Source organism: Rhea pennata, chromosome 3 (genome assembly GCF_028389875.1).
Source record: "Rhea pennata isolate bPtePen1 chromosome 3, bPtePen1.pri, whole genome shotgun sequence".
Taxonomy (NCBI): domain Eukaryota; kingdom Metazoa; phylum Chordata; class Aves; order Rheiformes; family Rheidae; genus Rhea; species Rhea pennata.
In genome coordinates this window covers 37414398-37440028 of record NC_084665.1, presented here as the reverse complement: position 1 = coordinate 37440028, position 25631 = coordinate 37414398, and the positions used below count along the sequence as shown (strand labels likewise).

General features: G+C 35.5%; 1 protein-coding gene across 5 annotated transcripts in view; it reads left to right on the top strand.

The window, feature by feature from the left end:
- Positions 1 to 22158, top strand: part of BIRC6 (baculoviral IAP repeat containing 6) — a 192248-nt gene extending 170090 nt beyond the window's left edge. For all 5 annotated transcript variants that reach the window (XM_062572049.1, XM_062572052.1, XM_062572053.1 and 2 more), the window contains 8 exons: positions 3114 to 3259; positions 4128 to 4238; positions 5446 to 5663; positions 6458 to 6619; positions 8381 to 8458; positions 16366 to 16554; positions 20345 to 20479; positions 21475 to 22158. In XM_062572049.1, the coding sequence (XP_062428033.1) occupies positions 3114 to 3259; positions 4128 to 4238; positions 5446 to 5663; positions 6458 to 6619; positions 8381 to 8458; positions 16366 to 16554; positions 20345 to 20479; positions 21475 to 21654 (1219 nt within the window). In that variant the 3' untranslated portion in view covers positions 21655 to 22158. The remainder of the gene's footprint in view (positions 1 to 3113; positions 3260 to 4127; positions 4239 to 5445; positions 5664 to 6457; positions 6620 to 8380; positions 8459 to 16365; positions 16555 to 20344; positions 20480 to 21474) is intronic.
- The last annotated feature ends 3473 nt before the right edge of the window (positions 22159 to 25631 follow it).

Here is a 25631-nt window from a genome sequence, read left to right as displayed (position 1 = left end):
AGTGGAAGTTTCTGAATCTATATTAAATATTTGGCTACTTCTCCATTTAAAAAATTATAAAGTCTAGATAAATAAACAGGTTTGTCCTGTATTTAATAACTGATATGTGTTGCTTCACACACAGAATCTTGGAGGGCAGAAAAGTACAGTATAAGTGACATGTACAAGTTTTATAAGAATAGAGAAAATATACTGGAAAATATTCATATGGATTATGTATTCTACCTTAGTTTATTATTCATGAGTTTCTCTGGAATATCATTCCAAACCACATAATTAAAGCTGAGGAGTTTAATAATATTATTAGTTTAGCTGCATACATAAATTTATATGCAGGCTGCTAGAGCGCGGAGGAGTGAAGGATTTTACCATCCTAATCACTTGAATTTCAGTATTTCATCTGCTCATTCTTAGTTTTTCTAGGAGCGCCTGTGTGATTCCCAGCAACTGTGACTCTCCAGCTCAGACTCTCCTTGCCCTCCTGAGATGTATGTGTATCATACACAACTTGGAGGGATGCTTTGGTGTCCTTTGTTGACTTGTTGTATTCTTCTAAGATTTTTCTGTTCACCAATTATGTGTAAAACCCTTTTAACTGTTTCATAAGGCTTTGAATTACGTATGTGCCTCAGCCCCTTTATAACCATTGTTGTTCATTCCTGTTGTTCCATATGGGTATTCCTCCATCAGGAATTCCAAGGAAGGTGTTTCATAAGAGATTTTGATCTTTTAGTGTACCTAATCTAATTTTTTAAAAGTCAGGTTTATTTAATAGGAGTAATAGTAATGAGCCTTATGTTAAGGATATCATTTTAGAAAGTGCTGTTGTGGTCGTCTTCTGCTGAAGAAATAAAAAAGCGTATTAGCTCATGCCTAGAATGAAATTCAGTTCTGCCTCAGGTGTCTTGTGAGGGGCAAAACTGAGTGAAATTTGTAAATTATAATCAGTGGGAAAGTACATGCCATTGGGGAAACTCTGACGGATTTTCCCATCCAAAGTCTAGGGAACTGTTTAATTTGCCACATGTTGATGTTGTAAATGTTGTAAATAAACTGAGAAACTGTAAAGTACTGTTAAATAATCTCTAAATTACAACACAAAGTAATTAAAGAAGGAGGTCAAATTACAACGCTAAGTAAGTAAAGAAGGTGGTCATGTAGCAGGCTTCTTATTGACCGTGCAGGACTTGATCACGTTATGTTGGTATTTTCATTTAGACACCAAAAGATTTAGGTCAAGTAAGACCTAAGGTAATAGTAAGGCAAAATGAGGAAAATAATACTTTAAATAATTTTAAAATAAAGGTCATTATTAACAGGAGTCTTACAAGTTATATAGTAGTGCCTGCTGGGTTTCTTCCAAAAGAGAAGAGAAAAAAATTAGCCATTACAATTCATGAGCGTAATTTTTGTGAGGAAAATGAATGTTGATAAGGCCGAATGTCTGATTTTGGAGGTAGTAATGCCAGCTTACCTTATGCTCCTTAAGGAAGGGACTAAAATCACTGACTAGACAGAATTGAGCTCAGATACGATACCAGGTTTCTTTTCCACATCTAAGGCGAAACTACTCCTGCAAGTTGCTTCCTGAATTACCTTTACATACTCTGAATTCTGGCCTGATTCAGAACTCAACCCAGTAACGTAAAACTGTGACACAAGCTGCGAAAACCTACAGGTTGCAGAGAAGAGCTGCTCTGCCAACCCGTAACGTAGATATTCATTCTGAGGGGGGGGTCGTTTGTTTTCTCTCCATTTTCCTCATAATTTTCATATTGGCAGGAAAGGGGGCAAAAAGAAAACATGTTCTCTCTTGATAGTTCTAAAGTGCTGAAGTGTTACCTGCTCCAGAAAAGCAGGAGGAATGAAACAAAATTAAATTATTGATCCTGAGAATTTGCATTTATTTTTAAGCAGCTGGTTGCTTTTTTTTGACTACTTCAGCTAGATAAAGACTGCATGTCTGCTCATGCTATTTATGTTCAATAACTCATTATAGTTGTTAAAGAGTTCTTTAGTTTCTTGCTTTTAAGACCAGGTAAGAGGAGAAGAGGCTGGTATTCCCAGGTGGAAAATTAAAGCCCTAAAAGAAAACTGTCTTGAAAAAAAAAGTAATTTCACTTGCAGTACCTTGACCAATCACGTTTTCATCATTTTTCATGTGTTCTTTTCTTTCATAAACTCATAGACATTTCATTGTAGACAAAATTTCCACAGGAGTTCTACATCAGTCGCCAGCAGTACTGTATCTGTACACTGTTCCTGGGACTGATGGCTGCTAGCATGTCTGTGAGCTTTAGTGCGCTTCAATATAGATTTAGAAACACAATTATTAGGATATTTTAAAAGCACGGGGCTAGATTTCCACAAGGAAGAAGACAGTGATGGTGATTTTAGAAAGCGTAAATGGCAGAGGCAGCTGCTGCTGCTTCTTTGTCTTTGACCATTTCTCTAGTTCTGTGGCACGTTGTTTGGGCTTGATAGTTGCCTTCTAACTTAGAAGACCCGAAAGCTCAGCATCGCTCAGTCAGCAATGGGCAAGTAATAGCCTTTTGGACTAAATCTGAAACAGGGAAAATACACCACACTACAGAAATGAATTTTTTTATTAATGTACTCTAGAGGAACTTTCATTTGATTAGGTACAGTATAACCTAATGTTAGGTTCCAGTATTACCATAACCACCTCTGTTAACTACTTTAGGGGCTCATTATTTATGCATGGTTTCAGTCTAGTTTAAAATACAAGAAGGACATAGTTTGGTTGCTGCTAAAATAAATATGTTTGGAACACCAAAGCATTAATTTGCTAATTTCTTCTTGCAAAAATGGCCCTCTCCTTTGCTGATATAAGTGGCAGTGGGAAAGAGAAAAACAGTGCTTCTTGGCTATTTATCTTGTTTGGGCCTTAAAGCAAAAACCTTGAAGAAATTTCAGTAAAATTATTTTTGGACTGTTGGCTTTAAAATCTTTAAATTTTACAGAATAACTGTATACATTTATGATAGCTCTTAAAACATAAGTAAGTTTTACCAATATGCATTTTGTTGAATGATAATCCCTTCATGCTATCTCCTATTTTTTTGCCCCTCCCCCCAAAAATAACCCCACAGGTCTAAAAAAGACAAAGCTAAAGCAGGAGTAAAACCAGATACTTCTGATCAAGAACCAGAGGGACTGACACTTTTGGTACCAGACATCCAAAAGACTGCTGAGATAGTTTATGCTGCTACTACCAGTTTGCGCCAAGCAAACCAAGGTAAAATAGATATACTTTTATAAGAACTGTGTAACAGTTATTTGTAATATATTCATTAACAGAAAACTTAAAAATTGGCTTAAAAGCAAGAAAAAAAACTTCCCTTCTACCTCTGCTACTGACTACATTCTCAAAGGTGTGTGGAACCTCGTGTTAGTCTTCCTAAAATCTAGATCAGGCTAAAGAATAGCAAGGTAGAGTACGTTCTGCAGCCTTCATTACAACTACGTAGCATCTTGTATTTTGCCAAAAAAAAAAAAAAAAAAAAAAAAAAAAAAATTTAGTAATAATACTTTGCTGCTAATCCAGTTCACAAGATTTAACTTTAACACTTAACTAAATGAATACAGCACAAAAATATATGTCATGGACTGAACCTGCAGCTATTAGGACTATTTGATTGTCTAGTAAAGTAAACAAAGGATTAAATAGCTTAATCAGTGAAGTGAGTTTTATGAAGGAGTGTATAAGAAACTACTGATTTTAGAGAGTGCATCAGAAAAGCTTGTGTGAATATCCATCCACAGAGGAAGCATATGTCAGATTCATTTTTTAAAAAATCATTAGAAGTAACAATAATTGACCACTCATAGCAGTGCTAGTCAAGAATAATTTCTGAGCTTACTATCTACTTTCAGCTGTCCAGATAATGAAATACCTAATAGTGAGAAAAATGTCCAGATAATGAAATATGTAGCAGTGAGAAAAACAAAATTGTATGTTATGAATGATTCCAATTTTCTGAGTTCTCTGCAAACAATGCAAAGGTAAAATGTCATTTCAAGTTAAATAAACCACCAGGTGTTTGGTGTACTTGTCTAAAAATTACATGATTAATTGCAAATAATTAATCACATTTTTTAAACAGAAAAGAAGATGGCTGAATATTCCAAAAAGGCTGCTGTGAAGCCCAAGCCTTTGTCTGTTTTACGGTCTCTTGAAGAAAAGTATGTGGCTGTCATGAAAAAACTCCAATTTGGTAAGTTGAGAAGTGTGAAAATTTGTAATTTAGAAAGCGGATACCTAAGAAATAGAAAATCAGTTAAAGTGAACCCCAAATTATTTTTAAAATTATTAACTTATATACTTACATGAGCAGTGATATTTTTCACACATGGAAAATTACCAAGTCTGTATTTTTAGTTTACCAACTAATTTGTGTTCATTGAACTAATATGAAATGTATTAAGCATGCACTAGGTCAGTTCAAGCGGCAGATTACACAATTCAATGGTAATATTCATGTTTTCATTCCAGTAATGACATGTGAGATTTTTCAGTCCTCAAATTTTATTGCAAATGTTAGTAGATTTTCTTTTAGAAAGCTTATATTCCAAGTTGTATAGATATTTGTTAAAAATGCAGCTTTTATTTTTTAAATAGAATGGAATTCAGATCGAAATGCATTTTTAAAGTAAAATGAAGCTGTAGTAAACTTCATTCTGCCCTCTCAGAAGGTGTGATATGTTGCATTTGGAAAATGTGATGGGAATGAGTGCTTATTTTGGCAATAAAAGAAACATGTTCAAATTTTATAAAAAAACCTAATACTATATCATCCTAATAAAGCTGTAAAAAAATACTGCAAAAGCATGTTCTATGAATATTTTCTTTAAGTTGCATTGACAGCATTTGCAATCATGTTTATTTGCTTTTGTGAGCATTTGCAAAGGATTTTCTACACAAACATGGAAGGAAGGGAAGGGCAGTAAGGGAAGTTCATAATAGTAACTTTTTACCCAGGCAGCCGAACTACAGATTTTGCTAAACAATTATAGAAAATTAGCCTCTAATCTGTTAGATCTTTTAGTAACATTGCAACCACCACAAAATTAAATACTATTGGCACTCCGCTTCACACTGAATCCATTACTAGCATTATTATGTATTCATAAGTATCATTGTATTCCTGGTCTGGAGTAGATGGTAGCTTTTTAAATCAGGAGTAGTTTACATTGGACAAGTTGCATATGAAAGCTTGTAAATTAGCTGCAGGAATTCATTTGACTCAGGAGTGTTAATACTTTTGTTTTCTGTGATCACTGTTGACTCACAAAATATGAGGGTTTTTTAATGATGCAAATGAAACTTCCCTAATTTCAGTACTCAGAAATATTTATCCCAAACTAATTCATTAATAACTTCATCTTTTTCCCCTGATGCAATGGAATTTTCTTCTGTTCTAGATACATTTGAAATGGTTTCTGAAGATGATGATGGAAAATTGGTTTTTAAAGTAAATTACCACTACATGTCTCAGGTGAAAAATGCAAGTGACGCCAACAGTGCTGCCAGAGCCCGACGTCTTGCTCAAGAAGCTGTGACTCTTTCAACATCTCTGCCTCTCTCATCTTCATCCAGCGTCTTTGTACGTTGTGATGAGGAACGGCTTGACATTATGAAGGTAAAGAGGCAAAGTTATTTTTGATTTCTCTCTTTGAGCTTGCCATATAAATTATTGAAGTGCCTTGAATCTTAGGAAAAATCAGAAATATTTCATTTATACTTTAATTGCTGTCTTTTAACTTACACTATTTTATAAGTAGTTTCTAATAGCTCTGGTTAATTCAGTGCTCATTCTCCCTCTAAAATCTTCATATGACTTCTATCATTCCAATTTTATTTCTATTTAAGCTTTATATAGCTCTTTTAAGTGTATGTAAAAAGTGATACTTTAGAGTTTGACACTGATTTCTCAGTTTCTCAATAGCTTTACTGGGAGGGCAGGGGGGGAAGCTCCCTCTACCTGTAGAGGACTTTATTAGCTGAGGAGATTTCACAGGAAGAGGGTTCGCTCTTCAGCAGTTCTGAAAGGAAAGCTTTAATTGTGCAATGCCATTAAGGTCAAAGTGTATCTTTCGGTACTACCATTTAAGTCTGTTAAAAGCAGTAGATATGAAGTATGTTGAATATGTCTGGACTTGAAATTTGATGACAGAATTCTATTAAAAACATGCAATAAGAGGTAGAATTAGCTCCTTCCATTTTGCTTGCCATTTGTAATCTAGCTGGAGAAATGAACATTAGCAGAGGGCTTCACTTGCATCAAGGTGAACAAACTGCATATGATGATGTCTAATGGTATTTTCTGAAAAGCAGCATGCAGAAATAAAATTTATTATGTAAATCATCAAAATCTTGATAGAGTGACAAATTAAAGTGGTTTTTTTCTGAACACTCTCTTTTTAACATTGGTAGGTTCTAATTACTGGTCCTGCAGATACCCCTTATGCAAATGGTTGCTTTGAATTTGATGTATATTTTCCACAAGACTATCCTAATTCCCCTCCACTTGTGAATCTGGAAACAACTGGAGGCCACAGTGTTAGATTTAATCCAAATCTCTACAACGATGGCAAGGTAGGTGAACTTTGTTCTTGCACATAAATGTAAAATTTAAATATAGATTTTTATGTCTTTTTTTCTATTACCCTGCTTTGTGCTTGATGGCAAGAAAATGAGATCGATGGAACTTGTCCCTCCCCCCCCTTTTTTTTTGTATCTTAAGTATGATAATTCTGAATCCAAGAGATAAAACAATTTAAGAATGGATGTACTGCTTGAGACCAGAGGCATGTCTTACCCAGTATCTCCTCTTCACCTATAGAGAAGGTGCTTTTTTCAGGGTGAGGCATATCATTTTATACTCTGGGTTTGCTGACCCTGTGAGTTTTCCAAAATGCAACTGCTCACCTGCATCCTTTGAGGTAGTGGATGGACTGGGCTTGCTATTTTGTTAAAATTTGTCTTCAAACTGAAGTGAAAATTGATTTCATAGTTTTGAATGGAAATGCTCTCCCTTCTGAATAGTCTTGGAGCTTGTGTATTTTTAAAGCCTTTATCAACTGGATTTGACCATCAAAAATGAAGTAATTTTGACCTAGAGAAATGTTCTTTTTCCATCTTCCTTGCTAAGTTAAACAGGCAGAAATCTATTCTGACTAGCTGAAATACCCATGGTACTTTCCATGGAAAAAGTGTCCTTCATATCAAGTGCAACTGATTGTGTTTGCTAAGTGCTTTTTGCACCTTTTCTTAAGGGAAGATAGAGAAAGCCGTTCCTTAACCTTGGTATCCTTTATAGAAGAACAGGCAACTACAAAATATGGGTGTCCAACTTTTTAAGCAAAACTTTTAGATCAGGTAAAGGTAATGGAAGTGCAGGCTCATACCTCCTTTACTCCCCCCACGCCATCCCCTCGCATACCATATCTCTTTAGTATGTTGTGGCTCATTCTAAAGGCTCCAAAAGCTATCAAAAGAGCACATGTATACCATGGAGATGCTATTCTGTTTATATTAAAAGTTAGGCACATGTGAAATTCTCTGTAGAGCTACACAGATGGTTATGTACATGTCTCCACTGAAGCCTAAATCCAAAAACTGGCTTTGGTGACATTCTCTTAGATAAGAATACCAGTAAGGCACTCCTTCACCTTTTTTAGTATAAAAATTTAATCCATAGGCTGACATGCTCACTGTTTTCAGAAGCTCTAATGCTGTCTTCTAGAATTAGGCCCAGGGTTTTCTGTTAAAAGTACACACACAGTGTAACTCAGACTGGAGACTTCCCTTTCTTCTGTGCCTAGCATTAAGCCTTGGCGAATACTCTCCTCTCCATATTTTCTGTTAATTCTTTCTCACTATACTCCCTTTGATTGTTCCATTTTGTGATAGAATTCAAGAGCTCCACTGACTTTACTATAAAATTCCAAATCAGTCATAAGAGTTAAGGATGTTTACAATTCCTTGATAGACTATGTGACCAGAAACCACCTGTGGAATGTTTTTTTTTCTTTTTTTTTATTTTCTTTTTTTTTTCTTTTGAAAATAAGCATGAGAACAGTATTTAATGCAAAAAGTAAGAAATCAGATACTATTCATGATTCCTTTATTTCTGGAGCCACTACAATCCATAATTTTTCCTTAAAAAGATGTTGTATACCTTGTTTTGCTCATTTATTGGCATGCTGTTCTTCCTTATCCACACTATTTTTGTTTCAAGTTAGAGCTTCATAGAAAATGAATCTGTCTTTTAGAATGCAGTATTATTTGCTCAGCCCAAGTAGAACAAATTTATCATAATGTTTGTCTGTGGTATTAATAATGTCACCTTTCCAGGTATGTTTAAGCATACTTAACACGTGGCATGGAAGGCCGGAAGAGAAGTGGAATCCTCAGACATCAAGTTTTTTGCAGGTGAGCACTACTTCTTTCTCTTCAGTGGATATCATTTAGGAGTAATAAGTGGTTAGTCAGTCCTAGTGCTTTCTTTATAGTGTTTTTAAACCAGATTTTTCCCTCAAATAAGCAACAATAGAACAAATATCCTGAACATATCCTAGTGTGACATTTCTGCTTTGTCACTAGTAACAGGTTCATCTAAAGTTATGTCTACGCAGTATTTTGCAAGTGGACTTGAGCTTGGTCCACCTATGTTCCAAGTCAACAAGCAGAAATTATACTAGTAAATTATGCTATTTAGAAGACAGAAAAGCCCACCACATCAGCATGATTTCAAGGGAGTCCAGAACACAGCAAAGCAAACTTGCATCCGATTCACAAGTGAGAGTAGAAATATTAGTCCTTCAAAGAACAGTGAAAGAGCTGCAGGGAAGTTTGTAACAGTTCATTGTCATTTAAATGTGGTGTTATTGTAAGGATGAAATTAGTATGTTGTGAATGTCTAGCAATGAGTCATACCTTTTGAAGGTGGACTTTTTTTCTTCCATGTGTAAACATCCTTTCATTGTATCAGCAGCTGTGATGGAATACTATAATCTTTATTTACTTATGTCTAGGCAATTATATTTAGCAGCTACAATCAGAATAAATAGACCATTAACATGGATTTGACAGAACTCAAACTGAAAACATGCAGTATACAAAATTGCCAGAGCACGACCGTGCTCACTTTCTTGTATCTGCAAATGATTATCTTGCTGGAAGGTTGAGAAAAGTTGCTTCATGTATATGAAGCTCACCTTAGAGCAACTGAGAGGGAAGAAAAAGAAACAAAACACAACTAAGTTTGTTTTTGACAAATGTTGGGACTTAGCAGTAAAAATCAATCTGTTTTACCTAGGAAAACCTTCACAGCAGAATTCCTGGTAATTAAACTAGTTTAACTTTTGTAACAGAATAAGATGTGACACATTCAAATATGAAAGGAATTAATGAAGAGTTACCCCTCACCAATTTATTAAGAACTAGAAGCCTTTCCAGTCGATTGCACATTGCTGACTGATGTCTGTGCAATGAGATTAGAAATCCAGAGAAGCACATGCAACCTGGCTGGAGTGAATTGGACTTGAAAACCAGGGCATATAATGCTATAGATACTTGTTGTTCGAGGTATCAGAGCACCAGCATAAATCTGTAAGGGAAGCTGGGAGCATGGTGCATATTTCTATACTTTTGTGCTTTTGTAAATGTGGAGATTTATCCTGATTAAGGCTCAGCACAGATGGGAATCTTGACTTGAATGCAAGTAGTTGCTCAGTTTTCTTCATAATACTTCATAAAGGTGTTTTCTTTACACAGGCCAAAATGTCTAAGACTATACACTGATCATACAAACATATACTTACATTCTATATGATAAATACATGCTGTAAAATGATCTAACAATTGCCCAGATTTGGAGGCAGTGTTGTTAACATGAAATCAGCTCAGACCTGTGCTCCCACTCGCGCTCTCTCGCGCTTGCTCTTGCATGCACGCATGCACGCTCGCTCTCATTGCTGTTACAAAGCTTCCAAGAGTAGAATTTTCATGACTGGCAGTTACATATCTCTGTAGTTCTTGCTTATACAGAGTAAGTAGTTTTTAAGTAATTGTGCAGACCATTTTTATGTAGTTATTAGTTTGAGCATACATTGCTGTTTACATTGTACTGAAATGTAACAAAACATGAAGTTATTTAGGACAGCCGTCCTGCATTGCAAGTGATTTTGGTGTCCTCTGGCCACCCACAGCTCTCTTGTTGTAGGTTACTAGCATAGGGGACACACTGCCATAGACAAGAAAGGCTTATAGAGGTTTGTCTTATCATAGAGTTTCTATTGATATGTAGGCCTAAGTGGCCTCAGTTTTACAGAAATCCTGTTCAGCTGTGTTAAGATCTTGCTTTTGTAAACAACAGCTTTAATAAAGCCAATGCTAACAAAGCAGTTCTGAAGCCTGCAGTGAGGATGACTATGAGGAACACACTCAAGTGCTAAACTCTGACCTCACTGAACCACCTTCTAGCTTCACTGCACTGGAAGTCATTTAATGCCATAGTCACAGTAGCAGTACTTTAAAACTTCAAAAGTTTGCTCTTAAAGGTTTTGCAAGGTACCTAGGTGAAACAGCAGTCTTTTCCTGCAAATCAGACCTGTTACTGGTGATCAAAAAATTGTTATTCAAAATGCTTTTTCACTTTCTCATCCCTCAGTTGTAAACTGTTTTCTAATGTCAAGTTTTACAGGTTAGTTTCTCAAATAAATTAGAGTATTAACTTACTTGATCCTTAACAATGAGCTTTGGATTACAGAGAGGAATGTTTTAAGAGGTACTTTAAGGTTTTCCCGTATAGCTTACTAGAACAAGAAATTTCCAAGCTGGAAGAAAGAGTTTCCCAATTATTATTTATAAGATTTGCTGTTATCACCCTCAAATTTATGATGGGAATTTTTGTGCCAGCTAAGATTCTGTGGGCAAGATCTGCGCAACTACTGAACAAAATGATTTAATTGCTTGGATAGTGCCATACTTTCTGCCTTTTTGATGTTTGATGAGGCACTTCAGGTAACTTAAAATCTTGAAATTGTTATGTAATGTTAATTTTTGGCCATTTGTGTCATTATAGGGACATACCTTGTTAGTTAGAAGAAAAAGATAGGTGAGGGTTAGCATGTTATCCTTTCAACAGCACCTAGTCATTTGATTGCTTTAACTGTCACAGGAACTGACACTCTGTTTATTACACAAAGAAATCTAGATCTTTGACTTTATCTTACTCTTTATTTTTTCCTAAGAGGCAAGTAGATTTTTCTTATAAAGAAAAAATTGGGATAGTATTTCTGTTTTGTAAATATACACAAAGTCAGCCAGTCATTTCAATCATTTAATGTATTTTCTGCACGCTTGGGTTTTCAGCCTGTTGTATCATTTTTCAATAATTTTCAGTATAATAAAGGCATTCCGAGTTGTTCATAAAAATGTTTGTACAGGCTGCTGTGACTGAATGCTCTAACAAAGAAGAGTGGCTTGTTGCTACAGTTAGATAGCAGTACAGCGTGGGGAAATATAGCCTTACAAATAAATTTTGATGCTTCAACTAATAACTTCCTATTTAAAAAAAAAAAAAAAAGTTTAAGAGAGAGGAGCTCTCTAATTTCAGTGTTACTGGGTAGCATAGTTTTCCGTGGGGCCATCTAATTAGCATTTGGAAATGAGTGCAAAGTATATTGCCAATTAAGAGGGTTTTCATAGATAACAGCTTCAGAATGTGTTTGATGCAAATTCTTCTTTAATACCTCAGTCACCTATTAAGTTATTATTTTTGTTACAAGTATTTAATTTTAAACCCAGGGTTGCTTTCTTAATAGACTAAGGAACAAATTCTTAGTATAAAGCATGATTTAATGATTTCTACTTTCAGAAAAGTAAACATGTTCTGAAAATTCCGCAAATATTCTATATACTTCAAAATAGTCTTAATTGAGATGCTTGAAATGACTCCTGAATTAAGACAGCTCTATAAGTACCCTGCAAAACTGCGTATTGAATTCAAAGAAATCAGGTTTGTCTTCAATTCTGGCAGTAATTGACTTAGTCTCATCCTCATTTCTTACGTCTTGGTTTCCCAGTCTACAATTAGACCGAGCTAGAGATAATGCTTTTCTTGATAAATTCTGTCTTTTAATGACAAATCCTTGTGCTGTTATACAAAGGGAGGCTCCTTGGGGAGTGACAGAAATGGCTTTAGAGTTGGGGAAGGAATGCAGTGTGTCTTACACTGGCTTAAAGCATTTGCTGAACTTTGAATAGCCAGATTTGACTTCATAAAGGATTTGGAGTTTCCTGGATAGATAAGCAGAAGTTGGACTTTGTGTCCTGTAGAGAGTCAATACAGACTGAAGCACTGGCTTTTGAGATACTCAGAACTGTTAAATGAAAAAGATGGTCTTTTGCATTTTATGCTAGTCATCACTTTGGTGCATGGCTTTCTTACATACATGAATTTAGTAATCAAGTCTGGAGATCATATATGGTGAGCTATAGCCCAAGTTGTCCTCTACAGTAGAGTGGCATTTTATGGCTCTGAAAGGTTACTTCATTTGCTGTCAAGATTAATGGATAGCCGTGAACATTAGGAGCCACACAGAATCTGGATGCACTTGTTATTTCTGGTAAAAGAAACACTATGGAGTGGCCAGGTTCTTCAAAGTGCTCCTATCCATCTTGTCTTGAAGAGTGGCTTTGTGTGTATGCAGCTCATTCCTGAACTTGCTTGGTTTAAAAAATATGAAACAAAACAAGCAAAAAAAAAAAAAAACTGGAAGATGACATAACTCCTGGAACTCATGTAATATATGTATCACAAGCTATTTGTGGTGATGACAAAGCAGCTGTCCACACTGTGACAGATAAGGTGAAGTACACTTGTGAGAACTGTAAAGGTACTCTTCCAAAGCCTGCAAGTAAGCTAAGTATATGAAGAAAGCTGAAGAAAGATAAAGTGTAACTATAGTGTCTTCAATTACAATTAGTGTTCAATTAACAGAGAACTTTGGGGGACATGTTAGATAATTGACTAACTAGTCTTTTTAACTTTCATCTTTACATCACAGAAATGTATTGAGAAATAAGCACACAGATATAATAAACCTGAAGTTTGCAATGGCTTGTCTTGGTTCCTATGGCATTTTCTGAATTTCTCCTTTCCTTGGAGTAATTACTTCATAGTACAGAATAGGTTTTCTGTTCCAGATCCAGAAGGACTGTACAGTTTCTGTTTCAGCGTAGTAGAATTGCACCCTGGACTTCAGGAGAGCAGCTTTCAGCTTGGCAGGATGTCATGGAAGACTGTCCTGAATGGCAAGATGGCCCTGGAGAACTGGTTGATCAGTCCCCTAGAAGTACAAGAATGGTCCATTCCAGTGTTGGGAAGTCAAGCAAGACTAGCAGAAAGCCAGCATGGATAAACAATGAACTCCTGCCTGAGCTCAACTGCAAAAAGTACACAGGAGGTGCAAGAGGGGATGTGTTATGAGGGAGGAATATGAATTCACTGCTCAAGCATGCAGGAGAGAAATGAAGAGACCTAAAGCTTAGCTGGTCTTGAAAGTGGCAAGGGATATAAAGAGGAATAAGAAGGGCTATTTGTAGGTACGTTGGCAACTAAAGCAAAGCTAAGGAAAATGTGGTCCTGCTGCTTAGTGGTGCAGGGAATATAGGGACAAAGAACATGCAAAAGGCAGAAGTCTTTGACTCACTGTAGTGGTAAGGTTTGCTCTCCCAGAACTGAGCAACTAGTAGGATGGTCTGTGAGAATAAGGAATTGCCCACAGGAGAGGAAAAAGTAAGGAGAATTTAGATTGACTGGATCCATAAATCCATGGAACCAAATGTGGTGCATCCAAGGGAGCTAGCCAGTGTTACTGCAAAATCACTATCATCTTTGAAAGCTCATGATGATCAAAGGACCTTCCTGATGACTGGCTGGCCTCACCTGAATCTAGGAAAATTACGGGGCAAATCGTCCTGGAAGCTATTTCCAAGTACATGAAGGACAAGGTGATCTGAGAAGAGCCAAAATGGATTTGCCACGGCAAACAGTGCCTGGCCAACCTGCTTGCCTTTTACAATGAGTTGACAGCCACTGCTTGCCTTTTGCACACAGAGCCAGCCGGTTGACTTCAGCAAGGCCTCTGATGCAGTCTCCAAGTCTCCTTGTAGACAAGGAGATAGGGATTTGTGAGATATGGTGTGAGGGGTGGAAAACTGGCTGGACCAATGGCCAAGAGGAGATCTTACTGCTGTCTTCAGTACCTGAGAGGAAAAGGTATAGAGAAGATGGAGCAGACTCCTTTTGCAGAGGCACAGCAACAGGAAGAGTACCAACTGACACAAGCTGTGACACTGAAAATTTCAGCATGAAAATTTCAGCATTTCATCAAACACTAGGAAAGGAGTCCAAGAGAGATTGTGGTGTTTCCATCTTTGGAGATTAAATTCACTCTCCCTACAGGGTGAAAAATGTCTGAATTGGAAATCTGGGCTGTAGTTCCTTGAATAAGGAGGAACTACAAAGTGAAATTTCCCAAGATTGAACTATTTAATCCAGAGAGAAACTAAAATTCTGAACTGTAACTATAAAATTAATGTGGATGGGCAGCTATAGGGGAAACTTTAATCCAAGTAAAAGAAATTCAGTAAAAATAATGTTGATTTTACTTCATGCAGGCCTTAGCTTAATCTGCACAACTGCAGATAGTATTTGTACAAGGGGGGTGAGGATAAGGATTGTAAAATAGATTTGATTGTTAGAAATCTCATATAGCATTCAGGTTTGCAACTTCAGTGTTTGTAGGGTTTCATTTTGTGAAGATAGTAAGAGACTGGTTGGAAAAAAGTCCCCACACATTGGGAGAAAAAACACTTTGTAGCTATTAAATGGAAAACAGCTGTAGGATTATATAAATTGCTTAAAAAGAATTAAACAGAACATATTTTTTCTGGCTCAAAGACTAAGCTATTGTCAGACCACCCAAAATGCTTCAGCAATTAATTTTTCTGACCCAAGTGAAGCTGGAAAATCAGATTAGAGTTTTTAGTTCATTAAAATTATGTTTCAGAATAACAACTATTTATTAAGGCCAAGAAAGTACAATGCTGCTTAGTATCCAACTTCTCTGCCAGAGCTTTTTTTTTTTTTTTTTTTTTTTTTCCCTTAATACTTAAAATACAACATTCTAAAAAACCAGACCCAATTAGTTCTGGACCTGCGAAAAGGCCACAGATCATCAAAACTCTCCAGGTAGCTGAAGCATTGTACTTGAAGTACTCTAATATCTAAAGTACTTAATATCTAAAGTTCTTGTGGGATTTGGTCTAAAGTCCATAAGAAAAATCCCTCCTTTACTTTTTTTTTTTTTTTTTTTTTTTAAAAAAAAGCTACCTGTATTAGCAACATGGTTTTTAGATGTAACATAACTTACTAGGTACAAAAAAAAGCTGACAAGGCCAAACATTTTAACATTGGAAAAATGAGAGACCAAGCCATCAAATCACAGGTGTGCAATACATGTATATTTGGATTCCCAAATATCCTATATATTTATGTAATTCTTTGTTTTATATTAGGATTACTAGGACATACAGTTAAATGCCTTGTATGTACTGAAGTATCTATTCCCACATATACCTTATTAAAATTGTGAGTGGAAAATTATCACTTATTACTGTATTATACTTTGTTGACATAGTAATGAAAATATTTTTCTAACTCAAGAAAAATAATGAATTTTTGTTTTAATACCATGTAACACTCAAAGTATTACATTTAAAATCTGAAGTTAAACAGCTTAAACATACCTAAAGTAATTGAATGCATATGAAAGAGAAATGAGAAAGCTTGCATCCTGAGATTAATTTCAGTAGTTAAACTCGTAGTGAGCAGCCACCTCCCTTATTTCTTTCTCATCTAATTCAGAATTAAAAGAGTTACTAAGTTTACCCCAGGAAGTTTGGGAATTGTTGACTGAGAACTTGGAAAATAATATATTTTATTTCACAGAAGAGAGCAGTCAGACATCTCTTCCTTTAAACATTTTGTTTTACTTATATTTGTATTTTTAACCTATCATTTATTTTGTTTTTTTTTCTGTTTGAATAAAATGTACAGTTATATGTCTTTCTTACTTATGTTTCTAAAATGTAGTAATGGTTTCAGGTTGAAAGAATGAACATTCCCTACAACTAGTCGAAGTATTATGTATTACAAATTACAGCACTTTCCTGTAGAAATGTTTTCGTGTATAATGTAAGCAAAAGTATGTATATTTGTAAAAACAAGCAAGTAGCACTGTTAATGTTTATTTTTTTTCTTTTAACAGGTGTTAGTGTCTGTCCAGTCACTAATATTAGTAGCAGAACCATATTTTAATGAGCCAGGCTATGAACGATCAAGAGGTACTCCGAGTGGTACCCAGAGCTCCAGAGAATATGATGGAAACATACGACAGGCAACAGTCAAGTGGGCAATGCTTGAACAAATCAGAAATCCATCACCATGCTTTAAGGAGGTATGTTCTGTGTAACTAAGCAAATACTTATGCCAGAGTAGTCAGGAGAATTGATTTTTTTTATGTTGTTTCACAATACATTCCTTTTCCAGTTGCATTTTAACACAAACCCTGAAGAATCTTTATTAGCTTGAGTGTTGAGAGTAATTCAAATACTTGGAAACACTGTATTGTGCGTAAGATCTCTCTTCTATCTTTATTCCCTGAGGCAATTGACTCTTGAGATTTAAGTGAGTAAGAATGTATAGAACTTCATAGCTCCTTTAGTAGGAAAGGGGAATGTATGCAGATGATTGGCACTGACCCAGAAGGAGACTTGGTTTGCAGTTGGACAAAATATAGTTCATGTACTTGGCTAATTCTTAATGCCAGGTAGCACCTGTACAGTAGTGTTTGTTGATTGGCTAACTATGAAGTACATCTCTAAGAAACACGAATTTGAAGCAAGTCTTAGGGAACACTTTGAATAGACCACAATAATGCAACTTTGAAAAAGTATTTTAAAACAAATTCCAGCATGCACATTATTCATGGAAAAATCCATAGTGGATCTGTGCTAAGCTAGAAATCTGTGTTTTTAGAAAACAACTGTCTTCATGCTGATAAAACAATACTAACCTTCACACTTTCATACTGCCTGAAAAAATGTACAATTCAAGAGAGATGAAGTTCTTAATTTGTTACATTCTTGAAAAGAAACCAAAACTTAATTGTTGAGTAATTTAGGTTGGACAGGACCTCTCTTGATGTCATCTAGTCTAATCCATTTATCAAATCAGGTCCAATTGTCTGGGTCCTGAATTTGCATGGCCAAAGATTTGAGGAGAAAAGACTGGAAGATGCATTAAGAGAATTTGTGTGCATATAAATAAATGCAAAATGGTTGGTCAAACGTAAGTCATCTCATGGTTCTACTAGCAACTATTTGGGAAAGCAAGTTTTCTTCTGAACTACTGAAACAGCTGCCACTTCTAAATTGAGAGGTAGAACAAGCTCCCAATTGGTTGTATATTAAAATGTTGGAAAAATGTAGGTTGTTGTAGGATTACTCACATTGTTGGGTATGGCGTATGAGCAAGAGGGTAGACTCCCATCCCTTCCTCGCTGTCCGTAAAAACATCCTTTAGAATGCAAAAAGCATTTCCCATTAAAATTACAGAGTGCTTTAGGGAAGAAGAAATCATCAGACACTTAACCTGCGTGAGTGGAGTTAAGTATTTATATCCATGTGCAGGTAGAAAAGGATGTGCTGTATACTCTGGAGTTTTGAATTAATGAAGAAATCCATTTTTGCTGTTCTGAACTAACTCTGAAATGAATGTACTCAATAAGTTGAAGATCTTGATACAGATAATGTCATGATACTTAGTCAAATAACCTCTGCTAACATATCCTTTTTTTCTAGCTATATGTAACAATTTCATTCTTGAGAGTTCTCAAATTACTGTCAGGGAGCCAATATCTTCCTTTAATTAAAAAATAGTTGTAATGTTCAGTCTTTCTCTTCAGTTAGACAGAAATGAAAGATATGCAGTATTATAGTACTTGGTAAATAAATGAATTCCAGTTCACTGGTTTTGCCCTTTCCTTCCATTGCATCTCAACACTTACGTGCTTACTCTGCACCTTGGCTTTTTTACTATTACTATAAAGGAAGCACCTGTAACCTGACATCGTTCCTCTCTTTAGCAAAGTAAAGTAATAAGGTATAGCCAAATGGTTTTGTTTCAATGGAAAAACAGACATTCCCCGAGAACAGATGACTTTTGCATAGCACAATGTTACAAAAAGCCAGATGTTGAAAGTAATTAAAATTGCTACCTACAAGAAAGATTTGTAGCTAGGAGTGAGTTGAGTTAAACCACATACCAAAAATAAATACAGTACAGTTTTCACCAAATTTCACATTTCTGTCCACTTCCACTAAAGTACTATAACTCATTTCTGGACTGAGACTGATTCTGTATCTTTATAAAGACAACACTAAATACAATACAAACACAAAAATACAGTGCACATTTTTTCTATACCATGAAGGATATTTCTTTGGTCCCTCTAGTCATCTTTATCAAACATACAACATTACTTTCAGCATTAAAATTTTTCAAGTGGAGTCTTTAATGTAATTAAGGCTGTTGACACACTCAATAAGTAGCTCGATCTGTACTATTCACAATGTTATACTACTTCACTGTTTGCTTCTAAAAAATCATGAACAGTTACATTTTTCTCTGATGTAGTAACTGTATTTTAGAAGAATGCTGGATTGAGGCTGTGTTGCCATCAAAGTGAAAATATGGCTCTTAATTAAATTATCCAAGCACTTCTCTGAGAGACTAGCTTGTTGGTTGGATCTCTAGGTTCTTCATGGTGTTTAGATCTCTAGGGTTTTTGTGAGGTTAGGTTAGATGCCTTAACAGTTGGATGATCTTTCAATAATGAAAAGGAAAGGCAAACCGGAAACTTAAGACATAAGAAAGAATTCACATCCTTCTGCTTATAAAATCTTTTTTCGTCACAAGTCTAAGCTATCTTCCCTTCAGAGTCTTAAATGAGAAGTAGACCCAAGAGATCTTACTGCTAGTCGTCAGTTGTGTTTGGGAGGTCTCCCAAGTTTCATTGTGACTACAAGGAATGCATCCAGAATTGAAGTCTATGATGCTTTCAATATGCAGTTTTTCTTTAGGCAGATAGCTAAAGTCTCTAACCTCTAGAGAGAGAGAGATATTTTGTCAGTTATTTTGCAATATTGCCAAGTTTATTGACTGTGTTCAATAAAATATCTTTAATTTTATTGTTTCTCTCACCAGGCAGAGTTTTAGACATCTGTTCAAGACAACACTAAGTAGAGTTTCACAAGTTTTTTGTGAGGAGTCTTTTTTTGGGGGGCAAGGGGGAATCAAATCTGTACATAAATAGCAAAACTAGTATGTGATTAAATACTAGTTCCCACTGAAACTGGGGGCAGCTCAAATCGTATTGTCTAGGAATTCCAGTGTCCATGAAGGTACTGTATCTGCAAAGGGGATATAACTGCAGTTGTACCTCCTCTATACCAGCTGGTGATTTTTTTCTCTATGCAGAAGCGTGTTATGTTTCTATGCTCCTACAGTTGACAGCGTTTCTGCTTCCTTATTTTTTGTTCAGGCAGCAAGCAGTTAGTGACGGAAGACGACCTGGGGCTTATGCTTCCTACCTCTGCTTCCTAAATACAATAGGGCTGTGAAACAGTGAAATCCTTTGTTTTATCTGTGTAACCCTACTCCTATGTGAACAGAAGTGTGCATACATAATAAGATCATCCTCCATGGTAAAATCATCTTTCAGCTGGAATTTGACTAACCCTCTGCTATCACTGTTTCTTTTGCCTAGTGAGATACTGTATTTCTGGCACTCATTTACCCTTCCCCCAGATAGCATGAGGGAATGCTGAAGTGGCAGACTCACAAAATCATAGATTCACATAGATTGGAAGGGACTTTGGGAGGTCATCCAAGCCAACCTCCTGCTCAGAGCAGGGTTAGCACTGAATTCAGGCTATGTTATTCAGGGCTCTTCCAGTTGGGTCTTGGAAACCCTCCAAGGACCGCAAGCTCCACAGTTTGTTTTTTTTTTTTTTTTTTAAATGCAGCTTGTTCCAACCCTTACAGTGACTTGTTAGTTTTTTTTTCCTTATGTCCACTTGGACTTACATGGCTAGGTTAAAACTTGCAGATTTTGTATTATTTAGTGTATGGTTCTTAGAAAACAATGAATGTGCTGTTCTTTCATTCTGAATATTTTCATATAGGTTATCCACAAACATTTTTACTTGAAAAGAGTGGAGATCATGGCTCAGTGTGAGGAGTGGATAGCTGACATACAGCAGTACAGCAGTGACAAACGGGTAGGCAGGACAATGTCCCATCATGCTGCAGCTCTTAAGGTGAGACTTGCTTTTATACTTTTACGCTCAATAATGTACTCCAAAAATGACAAACAAAATTACAGAGAAATTGCTCAGTGACTGAATTTTATAATAACAAAACCCTTTGTTATTATATAATAACTTAAATAACTTTAAAACATCTAAACAAATGAAGGTTTCACAAGATCAAGTGTATGTAAAGGCCACTTTTTCAGTACTTTTTTCTACAAGTAAGTTTTTCTTTTAAGTAGTTCCTTCCCTGCCTATTTTGTCCACAAATACTTAAGAGCTTATCTTTTCTCCTCAAAGAACTGTTTTCTTTTTTTTGATAAAACTGTACTATGCCCAACCTTCATTACAAATAGAGCTTAATTCCATACCATAAAATAAGCTGTTTGAATGGAGAATGTTAGAAACCTGCAGCCCATTACAAGTAGCTTTACTCCGTTTTAAAAACTTTTATCAACACAGATAAAACTATAATGCTTTCTTCCCTCCTAGACCAAGTACTATCATATGTGTATTTTGTGTCCATACAGAAAACAAGACTCTATTACCTATATTGCATGTAATTAAAAGTGGAATTTTGAATTTTGTTCACTATTTTTTAAGTCTCCGTTTCTCTACTGCTGGACTGGCATTCTTTCAAAGTAACTGGACTTCAAAATGGAGTCTCCATACATCTGTCTCACCTACCTTGTCCAAGCCAGCTTCTGCTGGGATCACAGAACACAGACATGACTCAACTGCAAGACATAAGGCCTCACATTTATACTGATAGGCGGCTTTGCTGCCATTCTGTTTACCACCTTTCATTAGTCCCCAGTAGCAGCTGCTAATTACTCCGAAGTACCAACCTAAATACAGAGGAGTATGGGAGAAGCTTATCCAGTCATTGAAATAGTCTATTTAAACCTTTTCACTTACTCCTATTTTTTGCCTTATTTTCTCTAATATTGTGAAAAGTAATTTTTAACTATGGTTTCAACACTGACTTCTTTTTGTATATTCAGCGTCATACAGCTCAGCTGCGGGAAGAGCTCCTAAAACTTCCCTGTCCTGAAGGATTGGATCCAGATACTGATGACTCCGCAGAAAAATGCAGTGCCACAACGAGTTCAGAAGAGACTATGTTGCACGACCAGGTTAAACCCAGCAGCAGTAAAGATATCCCCAGTGATTTCAAGTTATGAGCTGCAATGACATGGACTTTCTAGACACAAAGGCTTTGAAGCACAAGCCAAATATGTCAATATTTGTATGTAAGAAGCTAATTATGTAATAGGTAATGAAATTGAAACTATACTATGCCCTTAAGGATATACAGTTTAATTCAAAATGATCTTTTATTTACCTGTACAAGAGTGTAAACTTTTTTGTGCTTTTATTTTTCAATTGTGAGAACCACTGATTGGTATGTTTAAAAAGTTATGTATACAAGAAATGGATAAATCACTGCTATATAAGGGAAACTACCTTAGGAAAGAATGTTTACTGAATGTTTATTATTTTTTTTTACTTGTAGAGTGAGGGCGGTTGTAACAAAGAATATATATTGGTCATTCTTACAGCTCCTATTTAAAGTCAGAAAATTTTCACTGAATTTGATAGATTTTACGTTTGGCCATATATTCATGCTCATATTTGATTCTAAAGAAAACCTCCTGTATACTTCAATAAAAGTTAAATGGACATGATCCCTCTTTTATGATTTACTGGTACATTTTTTTTAAATAAACTGCCATAAAATACATTATAGCTGAAGACTTGCACTTGTATGACTGAATTCATTACAGTCAACGTATTTAATTTTATGCTTAGTAATTCTAAAATGCAGATGAAATAAATGCACATGGTTTTACCTCATGCCAAAATTTGGACTTCTGAATTCATCTTTTGTTTAGCTGTTTTATGCAAACTAACAGTATTCCAAAATTTTTTTTAAAGGACTATTCTGGAACAAAGCCGTTTTTCTATTGAAATATCTGATTTTTACATTATCAACTGTACTTTATTAGTGACACAGGCTAATGATGTGCCATGCAGGACTCACTCTAATGGTCTGTATTTCCTACTGTATAGATTTTTTTTCTAATTTTATACTTGCAGCCACAGATACATAACTAAAAAGGGTAAGGGATTGGGCTGACTTAGTAATCAATCAAGTCTCACTTTTAACACAACATGCATTACTATCACTACTTAAAATTAAGAACAGTCCTTGAAGGAGTAAAAAGTTAATACTGGTATTACCTCAGACTAATGATCTATTGTATTATTAATATTATAATACAGGCAAAAAAACAAAATCTTTTTGTTTTCTATTTGTTCTTTGTTTATAAGTATCATGCTGGAATTTTTTCACTTTTTGTTTTATAATGTATTATTTCTAATCATTAAAAATGGCACCAACTGAGGTTGTGTTCTTATGCTGGTGGTTAGTAGACACTGACAGTTCTGACCAAAGTAAAATTTTTCTGTTGTTATGTTGATATTCTGTGTTAATCCAAGGCCTGTCCTGATTTTACATACCTCTCCAAGTATCAACTTAGGCATTGGTGTTACTCCACAGAATCCTTAAACAAAAAACCCAAAACAGCCACTCTGTGTCAGAGTTGCTCTGGTAAGTATCCGAAGGTGAAAGTTCAGGCCGTGTAGTGAAAGCACTAGAACTTTATCTATGTTAAAAAAGAACGAACTTCATTTTCTAGATAGGTATTTACTTACTTGCCTTCCATTAGAGTACAAATGCACTGTGACTAAGAGCTTCAAAAGCAAAATTAGTCACTGACTGACTGACTTACAGGTATAGATATGTTAATAGTTTCCTTTACTTCATTTACTGATGCATTAAAAAATACTACTATAGTGCTTAAATTGTCTGCCTACAGGAGCACATAGTCTTTTTATAAAATTCTAGCATTGTACCAAAACCAAACCTATCAATCAGACCACCTCATACTTGAGGATAAAAATTTTGTTACTATTAAAAAAAAAATTGAAATAAAGTACCTAATTTGCATTGATTAAGCATTAAGAGAGTGGACAACATGATTGTAGCTTTTTCTATAGTATGTATTTATGGTATCAATGCTAATGTGAAGTCACTACTGTTTAATTAAGCAGATGTAAACAGCTGCATGGGATATTAGATTCTATTTTGTATCTACACCCCAGTTATTTTGTGCTCTAACCTGAGCTACAGCTGTATTGCATCAAACTAGTGCAGTGATGCAATGCTTAATAACTTGGAGCAATATCACCATTTAGTGAATAAATTGCAAATCTGGCAACAGATAGAAAATGTGTATTTTCACAGCTTTTGAGGTAAAGTGCACAGGGTAGCTACACCATTATGCAATAAAATCAGTAAATTCTATGAGGTAATATGGACAACTTTTTTTTTAACCAGTTTCCCTCAACTTTTACTATTTCATCAAATGACTATATAGACAGAGCACACTGTTTCCTTCTATCAATCAATCACATTAAAGTCCTCAGTTTTATACTATTACGCTGGCTCTTAGAAAATGTTTCAAAAATCAAGATGTTATTTCTGAAAGTATAAATGGCAGCAAACTGCTAATTAGGTCTTTTAGATCTAATGGATTTTTTGCCCATAATTTCTGGTACTGATTTTAGTCCGGCTTTCACCACTAGCACACTACCACGTTACTGCAGTGTCCAAAGTTGACCAGCCATTGGAATTTCTGTAGCAACTCTGTCAAAGCAAGAAGCTTGTACCACACAGTGTTAATATAATTGGTTTTCCTGAAGCTTCGTATTACAGAACCACAAATAATAATGCCAGCCTTTCTCTTCAGCCTGCACTATCTCTACCAGATGGGGAACAACTCAGCAATCTATGAGACTGCTGACATTACAATGATCTCTGTGCATCAATGTTTTACTTTGTGGTTATTAACACAGGGCTTTTCATATATAGACAATGAATGATACCTCTGAAAAGACTTGTTTTCTTTCTGGATTTCCTTTGGGTTAAAAAAAAAGTGCAAAATTATATGGGTTACTGCTTTTCTGTAATTCTACTACCTCTATACAAGAATTATTATAAAAATAATCTAGAAGAAACAAGCAAGAAAAATTGAAACCACAGAGTCCCATATACAAATTGAAATCTAAGTTTCACTCCAAAAATTAAACATTAGATATCTGGCTACTCACAGAATACATGTGAATATGGATTCACTGTCCATATTGGTGTATAGGAGTCTTTTAGATGGGGCTGGTTAGGGTTGTATCATCTTGTCTGTTTTTTTTTTTTTTTTTTTTTTTTTTTTTTTTTGAAGTCTTTGGCATCATAAATTTAAGCATAAATAGACTTACTAGTCTCTCAAAACTTTCTTGGAGCAGGCAAAAACCATGCCAACACAAGTAAGGTTTTAAAGAAAGACTACTGACAGCTTTAGGGATATTCAAGGTAAGCCTGTCATCAGTACTGTAGTTGGATCATGATCTATATTAAAGCAGCACTAGAGCTTTAATTGTTTTACAATTAAAAAAAAAGGGCAAGAAAAAAGCCCTCCCACACCCCACACAATATGGGAAATAAACATACTACAATATTTACTGTGGCTTTTTTTTTAACATCTCCTTGGTGCATATCAAACAGGGCATTCAGTTTCTGGCAGGATTCAAATTATTAAGAAACTACCACATCATATTTTTTTTCCCCCTCTGCAACTCTAACCCTGGATATTGGATGTTTATTAAGGGAGTTTTTCTTCTCCAAAGTGTTTCTGGTGTTGCATAAATAAATACTCTATTTTACATCCTGAGACAAACAACTTGATTAACAGTATTATTAATTTAGCTTGTTTACCCATAATCTACGAACATAAATCCAGTCAACCTGCATTTCAGCCAGGACTATACTATGTTACTCTGCTCCCTGTTAAGGAGAGGTTTTTTAAGCTTTTTATCTGGCATTTCTCAGGCATGTCTCTGTTTCCCCTTCCCCCTACCCTCATGTTACCTTCCTGTTTGTGTTTGAGATGTTTTCTTTCCTTGTCTCTCCAGAAGCCAGTTACTGTCACCAGGACTCATGTCACTGGACCATCAACTCTCTAGTTTGAAAACAAATTATATATATTTTTCAACTGAAATGAGACACAGATTTCCATTTATCTTACCATGAGGAACAAGCATA